The sequence below is a fragment of the Macrobrachium rosenbergii genome, chromosome 5, assembly GCF_040412425.1.
Source record: "Macrobrachium rosenbergii isolate ZJJX-2024 chromosome 5, ASM4041242v1, whole genome shotgun sequence".
NCBI lineage: Eukaryota > Metazoa > Arthropoda > Malacostraca > Decapoda > Palaemonidae > Macrobrachium > Macrobrachium rosenbergii.
In genome coordinates, this window is record NC_089745.1 from 40,212,990 (window position 1) to 40,225,489 (window position 12,500).

General features: G+C 35.1%; 1 protein-coding gene across 1 annotated transcript in view; it reads right to left on the bottom strand.

Moving 5' to 3' along the window:
- The window catches only part of LOC136838693 (serine/threonine-protein phosphatase PP1-gamma catalytic subunit B-like), a 40,584-nt gene extending 36,560 nt beyond the window's left edge, over positions 1 to 4,024 (bottom strand). The window contains exon 1 of the mRNA XM_067104100.1: positions 3,467 to 4,024. Coding sequence (XP_066960201.1) covers positions 3,467 to 3,544 — 78 coding nt within the window. The 5' untranslated portion in view covers positions 3,545 to 4,024. The remainder of the gene's footprint in view (positions 1 to 3,466) is intronic.
- Positions 4,025 to 12,500: the final 8,476 nt, after the last annotated feature.

A 12,500-nucleotide genomic window follows, 5' to 3' on the forward strand; every position in this document is an offset into this window, starting at 1 on the left:
AAGTAATAGGCAAAGGAAAACATGTACCTTTTTTTTTTTTTGTCTCATTGCTGGAAAACTTTCATTCATGATGAAAGTCACTATAATTATGGAGTTTAGCAATTTATTTTCAACACTCTAAGACTACAAAAAATACATCAATGTACTGTACTTTGGCCTGTGAGAGAGAGAGAGAGAGAGAGAGAGAGAGAGAGAGAGAGAGAGAGAGAGAGAGAGAGATTGTTTGTGTATGTGTGTATATGAGAGAGAGAGAGAGAGAGAGAGAGAGAGAGAGAGAGAGAGAGTTGTTTGTGCGTGTGTATATGTGTGTGCATGAGAGAAAGAGAGAGAAAGAGAGAGAGAGAGAAGGGGAGGGGAGGGGGGCGGATATATCTGCTGGATGCTACAATTTCTTGGTTACCTAACGCCATAAAATATCAACTCCCTCTCTCTCTCTCTCTCTCTCTCTCTCTCTCTCTCTCTCTCTCTCTCTCTCTCTCTCTCTCTCGTGATATGGACTGCACATACCATACACAGCACCCTGGCTAATCTTCCCTAATCAAGAGAGATGACAACCTCAATGTGTGGAGGGCCCATTCGCTTAACAAGGCTTACACGTGACAGCATATTCGTACGGTCGTACCATACAGTACACGAACGTAGTTTCGTCTCTATAAAATCTATAACCTTCGAAATTAATTTAAAATAAGCACATGCTTTTTAACGACTAATGTGCATCCACGAAGATACACTACACAAACATACACACATATACTTTTATATATATATATATATATATATATATATATATATATATATATATATATATATATATATATATATATATATATATATATATATATATATATATATATATACATATATACTATATATATGTATTATATCTATATATACATATATATATATATATATATATACATATATACACTGTATATATATTATATCTATACAAACATATATATATATATATATATATATATATATATATATATATATATATATATATACATACGAAAACACACACATACACTTGAAGAAAAATATATTTAAAAACTCTTGCAAAGTCATCTTAATTAAAACAAAAACAAAAGAGAAACTCTAGAGGATCATCAAAAACTGCAAAACAAAAACATTATGACCTAAACCTCACAAAAACTCTTACTGTGGAAAATGACACGGTAAGATGACCTAGGCACTGAATATTGGAAAAGTCCTTTTTTATTCTTGTACAAATGGAAAATATCACTATAACGAAACAAAAAAAGACTTGCATGGATGAACAAAAATATTTCAACAAAAGTACATGGGTGGAAATGGTGTAATGAAACAAGGCATCAGTGAAAATATTGAAAATGTAAAGAGCCCGCTATCAAGCCTCGGAATACTTATACAAATGGATGATAACCGCACAAAAGTGAAGAAGGAAGAGAGATAAGGAGACGTGGCATAATGTAGGAATGAAGAAACTTAAATGAAATGAAAAATGAAAGGAACAAGTAGTAAATTAAAAGAGAGACAAAGATCATTCCAAAACCTAATCAAAGATGAATCAAGATATACAATGTTTATTCGTGTATAAGGAAACATAAACCTGTCCTTTATAATGTGAGATTTTTAAACATATATAACTGAGAAATTATAGAAACCAACGGATACACAATGTTTAATTGTACATATCACCAAATACTGCTATCACAATTTCTGTGAATCTCCTGGAATATATCTCCTGAATGCTCCCATTCTCTAAGGGGTAATGTGCCGCCAGTTTAAGTATCCATAAATCATTAAATCTGTAAGGGTTAAGATGTGAAGAATCAATGCTGCCCATATTCTACAAATATAAATATGAAGACATAAAGGTTTATATGTTGGAAATGCAACTAACTATACAATGGTTTAATTGGATGTCTGCCAACCTGTTTCGTAAACAATGAATTTTACTGGATGTTAGTTCTTATTTAAAGAAGATTAATGTGATGTTAGAGAATCAGATAATTGTATAAAACAAAACAGATGCTAGTAATGCAGGTGAGTAGTTAAATAAATGGTCAATATAGAAAGGTGTAATGGCAAAAATTATGATATCAAAATAATTTCTTACGTAATACAAAGGAGGAAGACTGCGCATCTAATAATGACACAAGTTCAAGATGAACGCACTGGTAATACTTATATCTATGCAAATAAGGATTGATTTGGGTAATTAGCCTCTGTTGTTAGATCTGTGCCTGTTCTCGCGTTGTCTCTCATATAAGAATATGAAAAATAATGGGAAGCCATACTGATTATCTACAGAATAAATAAACACATTTTCGTTATCACTGGGAAATGTAAAGTTATCTTATATTACAGTGTTTTAGGATGTACGATGATTTCAAATGCAGACTAATTAGGACCGTTAATCCCAATACAAACAAGAATTCGACATTACAGACCCAATACGAAAAAGAATTCGACATTACAGACCCGATACGAAAAAGAATTTGACATTACAGACCCAATACAAATAAGAAATCGACATTACAGACTCAATACAAATAAGAATTCAACATTACAAACCCAATACAAATAAGAATTCGACATTACAGACCCAATACGAAAAAGAATTCGACATTACAGACCCGATACGAAAAAGAATTTGACATTACAGACCCAACATAAATAAGAAATCGACATTACAGACTCAATACAAATAAGAATTCAACAATACAAACCCAATACAAATAAGAATCGACATTACAGGCCCGATACAAATAAGAATTCGACATTACAGACCCAATACAAATAAGAATTCGACATTACAGACTCAATACAAAGAAGAATTTGACATTACAGACCCAATACAAATAAGAATTCGACATTACAGACCCGATACAAATAAGAATTCGACATTACAGACTCAATACAAACAAGAATTTGACATTACAGACCCAATACAAATAAGAATTCGACATTAAAGACCCAATAGAAATAAGAATTTGACGTTACAGACCGAACAAATGATAATTATATTTTATTGTTCCCTCACTGGACAATGTACGTCAATGTCATAGATATGAGTTTGTGTTCAAGAGATTTAAACGCTTCCCGAACGCCACAGGTTATAATTCGTAATTAGTGAAAACTGGATCGGGCTGAAACTAGTCGTCCCAGAGAGAGAGAGAGAGAGAGAGAGAGAGAGAGAGAGAGAGAGAGAGAGAGAGAGAGAGAGAGAGAGAGAGAGAGAGAGAGAGAGAGCTAAATGAAGGCTACAACAGAGGTCCAGTTACTTCAAAGATGTTATTTTTGATGGTTGAAAATTCATAATAATATATATATATATATATATATATATATATATATATATATATATATATATATATATATATATATATATATATATATATACACAGACACAGACACATGAATTTCTAATACTGACGATCTCCAACACCAAAAGAATAGGCCTAAAGAACTAGACACTCACATTCTTCCCTGGGTACTTCTTCAGGAAGAGGAGGTTGTTGATGAAGGCGTCGACGTCGAAGGGATCCTCGTACCTCATCTTTGCCGGGACGTTGTTGCGGTTGGCGTCCTGTGGTTGGCCCTTCGTCTTGGCTAGTCCTTTCTCCTCCGCCGAGGGAGGAAACGATTGATGTACGTGGATAATTAAAAAAGAGAACGTGATAAAAGGTAGACCTTTTTTCTGTGGCTGTGCGCGCGGGTGTGTTTGGTCAACTATGCAGTGTTGAAGGGATGCTGCTGGCTTAAGTTAGGCTGCTATACAACAATAACCAGTTGCTCTGACCTTTTGAAAATTACTTTCTCTTACGATGACATCAAAGCGCTTTCTTCAAGTGCTGTTTCCTCGAGATCACACAATGACCATAAGAGAACGTCGGTAAGCGAGAGGCAACGGGTTGAATAATTATATTTCTTTCGGCGAAACGCCCCAAAAAATAAAAACCTGCTGCAGGTGTCAGAACTGGAAATTCTGTGCTCAGCTGCAGCAAGCGAGAGCTGCCCAGAGCACTCCACCAACACTAAGGACTACACGACCTGCCCACGGTTTCTCCGCTGGCTCGCTCCTCCCCCGACGCTTATATATACGCGCGGTGCCTCCCAGCACGCAGCTGGCGGCCAAGAGTTACCACGTAGCATATTGATCGCGGTGTTTATTCTGCTCAAGCAATTCCCTTTCCATACGATTAAATAATAAGCCGTTATTCCATTTCATGCAGTACAGAGGGCAGACTTTAAAGAGCATTTTTATCTCATAAATCAATGAACGTTCTGACGAAATATTGGTGGAAAATTTAAGGAAATAAATAACCTTTCCAGTCTCATTCCCCCCTTTTCGAAAATGGTAAAGGTCAGTTTTCCAGATTCGTCAATATTAGTAGCTAGGGCATCGCACTTATTGGGGAGTGGGGGGGAATAGTCTTTTGTTATCTTCCCCCCACCCCAATACCCACAATCCCTTATTACCAACCAACCTTAATACCAGTCAACCACCCCACCTCCCACATTTCCAATTACTGTTGTTATCATTTGATGGTTTTCCTAAGATGATATGAACATCTCACATGTTAACCCGAGGTCTCTCTCTCTCTCTCTCTCTCTCTCTCTCTCTCTCTCTCTCTCTCTCTCTCTCCATGAATCGTTTCGTAATTTCAATTCATTCTCCATATCATGCTAATAATTTTGTACAAATGCCCGGAACGAATTTTTTCGTATGGATGCTCTCTCTCTCTCTCTCTCTCTCTCTCTCTCTCTCTCTGTCTGTCTGTCTGTCTGTCTGTGAATCTTTTCATAATATCGATTCTTCTCTATATCATATTGATAATTTTCTACAAATGTGCTGTAAGACTTTATCCGTTCGAATGCACAATTATGAGCTCTCTCTCTCTCTCTCTCTCTCTCTCTCTCTCTCTCTCTCTCTCTCTCTCTCTCTCTCTCTCAGGCTTTTCACAAATTTGACTAATGCTCCACAGTATACGGATAATTTTCTACAAATGCCCTGTACGAATTTATCCGTACGAATGCTCTCTCTCTCTCTCTCTCTCTCTCTCTCTCTCTCTCTCTCTCTCTCTCTCTCTCTCTCTCTCTCTCTCTGATGTAACGAAATCCTCTTATTAATCATGACAGTAGTCAAATGAATCACTAGACTTGTCATAAAAGTTATAAATCACGTCGCAGTGACAGGAAAACAAAAGCTTTCACCAGATACCGCAATGAAAAATGAACTTAGGATAATGAGTACCAGAATAATGTGCATTATTGTGAAGATAATGATGCTGGTGATGATAATGTTGATTTTACTGATAGTCATGATGGATACGATGAATGCGATCCTGATGGTGGATATGATAATAACATTAATGATAATGAGGATAATGGTGATGATTAAAACCAATGTGTGCGCGTGTTTTTTTCTACTGAAACTCTACGGGGAATGAACAACATGTTTCACTATCATATATCAAACAATATAATGAAGAGGGGCATAATGAATTTGATCGCCGTCGTCCAATCCGGGCCAGCTTCTACAAATTCTTTTCCTTATATATATATATATGCATATGTATATATATTCATAAGCATACATATACAGTATATGTATATATTTATATGCATAAATATATGTAAATATATATTATATTTATATAAATACATACATATATATATGTATTACATAATTATATAATACATATACTTTTAGGTCATAGTTTTCATTTTAAACATATATTAAAAACAGCTGCTTTAGTGGCATCAATGAATTCTTTGCAGGAATCTTCATAACGTCGGAGTTTTTCCGATTCTCGCGCGTCGGTTTCTGGTGACAATACACAGACTAATGAAGATTCCTGCAAATACCTCATTGACGCTAGTAAAACAATTGCTTTTAATGATGTATATATATATATATATATATATATATATATATATATATATATATATATATATATATATATATATATATATATATATATATATGTATATATTTGTATATATATATATATATATATATATATATATATATATATATATATATATATATATATATATATATATATATATATATATATATATATATATATATATATATATTTACACATATTTGCGTGCACGTCTTCATATATTTCTATATCAATATATACATATCTATACCAACATCGCTTTAGACGAACAATCATCATTTTAAAAACATACCAGGCACCGCAACTTGAACCGTAATTAGTCTTTTTTTTCTTTTCTTTTTTTTTTTTTGTCTAAGACAAGGAGAAAGTGTCCCAGTTTTCACGAAACCTTCAGAGCAACGCACTTGTTGAATCGGCCTCGATCTCAGGACGAAACAGCCAGATTCCTATCAGTAGTAAAAGGCATTTCAGGTCTGAACGAACAATTGAACACCTTCTGATGATAACAGCTCGATAAAGTTGTGAGTCAGCAGTCTCTTCGCGCCGTGCAAAAACTCACGACGGCTGTTATCATTTGGACCAGTGCTCTCGTCACGGAAAGTGAATATACGCCACAGCAATGGCGAACTCATTATCTAACAGCATTTACGTTACATCTCCTTTGCCTACTTTTGGCCCAGTTTTTCTAATTTGAAAATAAAAAGATAAACAAAAGGATTCTTGAAATCAATGCAAAAGTAAATTAAGGAATAAATTGAAAGTAAAGTGCTATATATCGTACTGATTTTATGCTTGCGTCATAGGTATTCCTAGCTTACATTCCCAGTTGCAAACAGTTATATATTATCTTCTATTGAGCCAAATCACATTCAGTTCCAGAAAAGCGCAAAGAAATCCTTTTAAACAGAAGGGTTTATTAAATAAATGAAAAAGTAAGCTAAGGAATACACTGAAAGTAATGTGCTCATGTACTACGTTGATTTTACAGTTCGTAGGTATTCCTAGCTTACATTTCTAATTCAAAACACTTATATCTCACTTCCTATTATGAAACACCATATTCTGTTCCAGAAACATTAAGAAAAATACTTTTTAATTTACATTTTAATTCCCACGTTCCTTTCCAGAAACTGTCCTGGAAATTAAATATCAAAGGATTTCTTGTCGTTTGCATATTCTTAAAGAATATGCAAAAGGACATTTGCTTCTGTTTGTTATGCGTCCTTCGACCGACATGGTATAGGAAATAACTACGTAATTATAGGACGTAATTATATAATTATATTATCTTTTAAATAGCTCTTTTACAGGCAAGAGCTTACAGGCAAAAATCTCAATCAACTCTTGCGTCTATTTCTTATATAATCTTCTACCGTATTGGTATAGGAAGTAATTATATAATTATAGGACGTAATTATATAAATATATTATCTTTTAAATTACTCATTTACAGGCAAGAGCTTACAGGCATAAATCGCAATCAACTCTAATGAGAGCCGAGAAGAAATATGGTTCTTTTAAGCTTCTAAACAATGTTGTAATCTTCAACTTTCCTCATAAGCAGGCGAATCGATTCCAGTGACGTCATCACTGACGTCACGGAGGCAACAGCAGCGCCGCTGTACGAGGGAATCAAACCCATTCTCCGTCCGTTCCAGCGTCGAACTTGATGTCGTCATCAGTGACGTCACGGATGATGTCATGAAGTAGATATGATAGTATATACTAGACCTCCCGTGGGTCACTTAACGTTGAAAATTGATAGTAACTGATGAGTAGATCAAACGAGAAGAATTGATAGGAAGAATTTGCTTTCTAATCTTTGTTCTCTTGTATAATTAAATCTTTAATATATCTCAATTAAGTCCAGATTAAAGATAAATTTTCCTCGTTTATTTAATTTTTCCTTCTTCTCTTCCTCATCAGATAATATAAGATTGACCTGGAAGTCAGTCTGTAGTGTCTGTCATCTGTGAAATATGTGGCTCTGAGCAAAATCTCTGAAGAAATCTAGCATCTGTCTTCGGAATCATTCCGCCCAGAATTCTTCCACCTCCTGAAGGACTCCAGGAGAAACGCCCACTGGTAATTTATAACGTTTTCTTGAAGACGTCTTCACGACTCCATGAGCCTTTGAAGCCGTCTTCAGCCCTAAAGAATTCCTGGAGAACCGCCCACTGGGTTATGAATTCTTCTTGAAGACGTCTTCGCGACTCCAGGATCCTTTGAAGCTGTCTTCAGCCCTGAAGAATTCCTGGAGAACCGCCCATTGGGTTATAACGTCTTCTTGAAGACGTCTTCGCGACTCCAGTATCCTTTGAAGCCGTCTTCAACCCTGAAGAATTCATGGAGAACCGCCCATTGAGTTATAACGTCGTCTTGAAGACGTCTTCACGACTCCAGGATCCTTTGAAGCCGCCTTCAGTTCCTGAAGAACTCCTGAATAAACACCCATTGGATTATCAGGGCTTTCTTACGAAGCCTTCAAGAATCCAGCTGTCTTTGGCTCCTTCTGCTGCAGCCTCGCGAATCTCGAAGTGTGCATTCAAACAAATAAACAAAACGAACGTTTCAGAGTTTTAGTATTATACAGCTAATAATAATGGGAAGGTAAATACTAATATGATGTATATTTTTCAGATGATAATTTCTTATTGATGATATGGAAGAAGGTTACAGGTTACGTTGACAGCAAGTTACGTAAAAGAAAATCTTTCATAAGATTGTTCTTTGTTAACTTATTCGCTCTGGTTTTAACATATTTTTGACGTATTTATGGCCGAACGCATTCGCCTAACAGGCCTGACATAAAACCCGGATTAAAAGTTGGTTTCACAATGTTTTAGGCGGTGAATAATCGTCCGACCTTCAGTATCGGTTACTGAAAGAGGTGGGACTTCCGAGTTCTCTTGATGCTTACTTATGCAACATTGCATATTTCATGTCATGAATTTCGTTATGGATACAGCTAGAATGTACTGGCATTCACGCCTACAAACAAACGAACACAAACACACGCACATATATTTATACATACATACATACATATACATATATATGTATATATATATATACAGTATAAACACACACACAATATATACATTTATATATATATATATATATATATATATATATATATATATATATATATATATATATATATATATACAGTATATACACATATAATATTGTCCCACAAGTCATATGAGAGATGGGTTGATATATGATGGGAGTCAAATTTATAATGTATATATATACATGTGTGTGCATTTATATATAAACATATATACATATATACAATATATATATATATATATATATATATAGATATATATATATATATATATATATATATATATATATATATATATATATATATATATATATATATATATATTTGAAATCAAAGGAGTCAAGGCAAAGTTCAAGGAACTTCAACCATTAGGGCCAAGAAACAAGCAAAATTGAAGATATTCCAATCAGAAAGCTACACAAGATTGCAGGTACTCCGATAGTCAAAGCAATAAAATATAAAAACGCTCCAATCAATAAAACAAATAAACTCTGAACCTACTCCAGTCAATAAAGCAAACAGAAGTTGCTTCAGTTAAATAAAGCAAAACCAAATTTAAGATGCTCCAATCAGTAAAGCAAGCAAAATCAAAATATTCCAGTAAATAACGGAAAGCAAAATTGAAGACACTTCATAAAAAAAGCAATAAAGGGTACTGCAATTTATAAAGCAAAGTCATATTAAATCTCCAATCAATATAGCAAGGAAACACTGAAGATACCCAAATCAATAAAGCATATAAAAGGTAGTGCACATGATAAAGCAAAGCCAAATTCAAGAAACTCCAAGCAATAAAGCAAACAGAAGGTGCTGCAGATAATAAAGCAAAGCCAAATTTAACATACTCCAAGCAGTAAAGCAAACAGAAGTTACTGCAAATAATAAAGCAAAGCCAAATTCAAGATGCTTCAATCCGCAAAGTAAAGAAAAATCAAAATACTTCATTCATTAAAATAAAGCAATATTGAAGACATATCAATCAATGAAACAAATCAGGAAAGCAAAGCAAAGTTTAAGATACTCCAATCAATAAAGTCCCCTCGCCAAAAAAAAAAACCTGAAGATATTCCAATCAATTAAAGATGGGAAGGTGAACACCCCAACTAACAATTAGGCTCATTATCATAGACATCTCTTAACAAACCATTAGTTAAATGCTGTTTACTGTAATAAAAAACTATCTCCTGAAGGTTAAAATAAAAGTAACAAATTACTTTAAATGTAATCTAAATGCAATTCCCTGCAGGACAAAGTGAGAGTAACAAATTACTTTAAATGCAACCTAAATCCAATTCCCTGCAAGGCAAAATAAGAGTAGCAAATTAAATTACTTTAAATGTAATCAAAATGTAATTCCCTGCAAGACAAAGTAAGAGTAACAAATTACTTTAAATGTAATCACAATGTAATCCCCTCGAAGGACAAAATAAAAGTAGCAAATCATTTTAAGTGTACTTTCCCGTTAAAAGCTTACAATAACGTCATCACTGACGTCACAGAGAAAAACAAAGCTCATTTGCGTTCGTACGAACTCTGGCAACAAATGGAACAATGATGGCGTCATCGGTGACGTCATCCATGACGTCAGTGATTTAGGACACTTATATCTATATGTGAAGTCCATAGGAAACATATTTAGTTTGATTTCATTTTGTTTTATGAATGAGAGAGAGAGAGAGAGAGAGAGAGAGAGAGAGAGAGAGAGAGAGAGAGAGAGAGAGAGAGAGAAATTTTTTCGATTTCACTAGTTCTTCTGATTAAAGAGGATGTTTACATTTCATGAAACACTTGTCTGCAAGAGAAACAACAATTAATAACGCTTAAACAATGGCGTCCTTAACATAGGAAAAAACTCCTGAAGTTTAGAGTATATGGGATGAGGCAATTATTATTATTGTTATTTTTCTTATTCAATAGATGCACCCTATTCATATGGAACAAGCCCACAGGGGCCATTCACTTGAAATTCAAGCTTCCAGAGAATATGGCGTTCATTAGAAAAAAGCTACAGAAGGTAATAAGAAATATAGATTTATTATATTATAATTTGGCAGCAGACCCTCTTTTAAACAGGTTCTATTGAATATTATTGCTGCTTCAGCTGCATTTATTTTGTAGAAGACTTTTTCTCTTTTCCTTATTGCGGACTTCTCTTCAGTGGAGGTGCGTGCTAACAGCTCGCCTATATTTGTCATTTCATGGGGAAAAGTCAAAATCTGGATTCTGCTTCTTTATATATTCTATACAGTTAGTTCTATACAATTGTTGCCGCGACGTTTCGACAGACTCTTTTTGTCATTCTCCAGCGGGAGCTAGTAGAGGACTGGCAGATTGCATAGGTCCTTCTGAACTTATACACGGGCTTCAGCGGGGTCATGGACGGCGAATTCTGATTGGTTGCAGTCGGCGAACTTCAAGCCAAATTTTTGCGGCGAAGCTCGATCCTGACAGATCTTCGCAATCTGGGAATATCATTCATTCCAGGCCAATGGGAACGCTGGAATGAATGATATTCGAAAATGAACCCCATTCATATGAGGCCACTGACATGAAATTGGTTTTCAAAGGATATGGTGTTCATTAGAAATAAGTAACAGTAGGTAAAGAAAAGTACAGAAAGAAGAGACCAATTATTAAACAAGAAAAAATAACAAATTAATAAATACGAGTAAATAGATAAAAATGTAAGTAAACTATTAAGACGACAGGAAAATTGTATTAGAGTAGTAATGCATTGCATATTCGCTTGAACTTCTGAAGTTCCAATTGCACGACATCCTCTGGGAGACTGTTCCACAGTCCAACGGCGTGAGGAATAAAGGACCTCTGGAACTGAGATGTTCGACAGTTGCCCAAAAGGGGGAGAGGGCAAAGCAAACGAAAGCACACGCTTCATCTTGAAAATAACATCTCGCTTTGAGGAAAAAAATAAAATAAAATCTTTGCCTTGAAAGTCACCTGCAATCTGATACTGGCCGAGGGAGCTGGAAACCAGCCATAACTGAAAATGGCAGGAAATTCTCCGCAGCACATCGCTCCCTGAGGCGCAGAAGGAGGTAACACCTTAAGGGCACTCGCTCCAAGCATCCCACTCTTGAGAAATCAAGGTCCCGATCGACCTCTCCCAATTTTCATCCCACACCACCCCTCCCCCTTCCCGACACTCACTCACACACACACACTCACTCACTCCACACACACACACACACAAACTCCCTTCCTCCTCCTCCTCCTCCTCCAGTGTCACAGCTGATTATATCGGTGACAGAGATCCAAGGCTGTATAATAGTCACGGGGTGGTTAATTCGTTGAGTTGACCCGAGCATGAAATATTGCCTTAATTTTTTTTTAATATTGGTTTTCTTTCTTTTTATTCCTTAGGGTGTAAACTTCGTAAGTATTTCTGAGCTTTTATTTGGGTGTTCACGTGAGTATTCGTATATGTGTTTCTACTTATAATTCTGCATGCGTTTAAAGTGTCCACTTACATAGGTCTGAATTTACTGTAATGGAGGGTTCCTTATCAA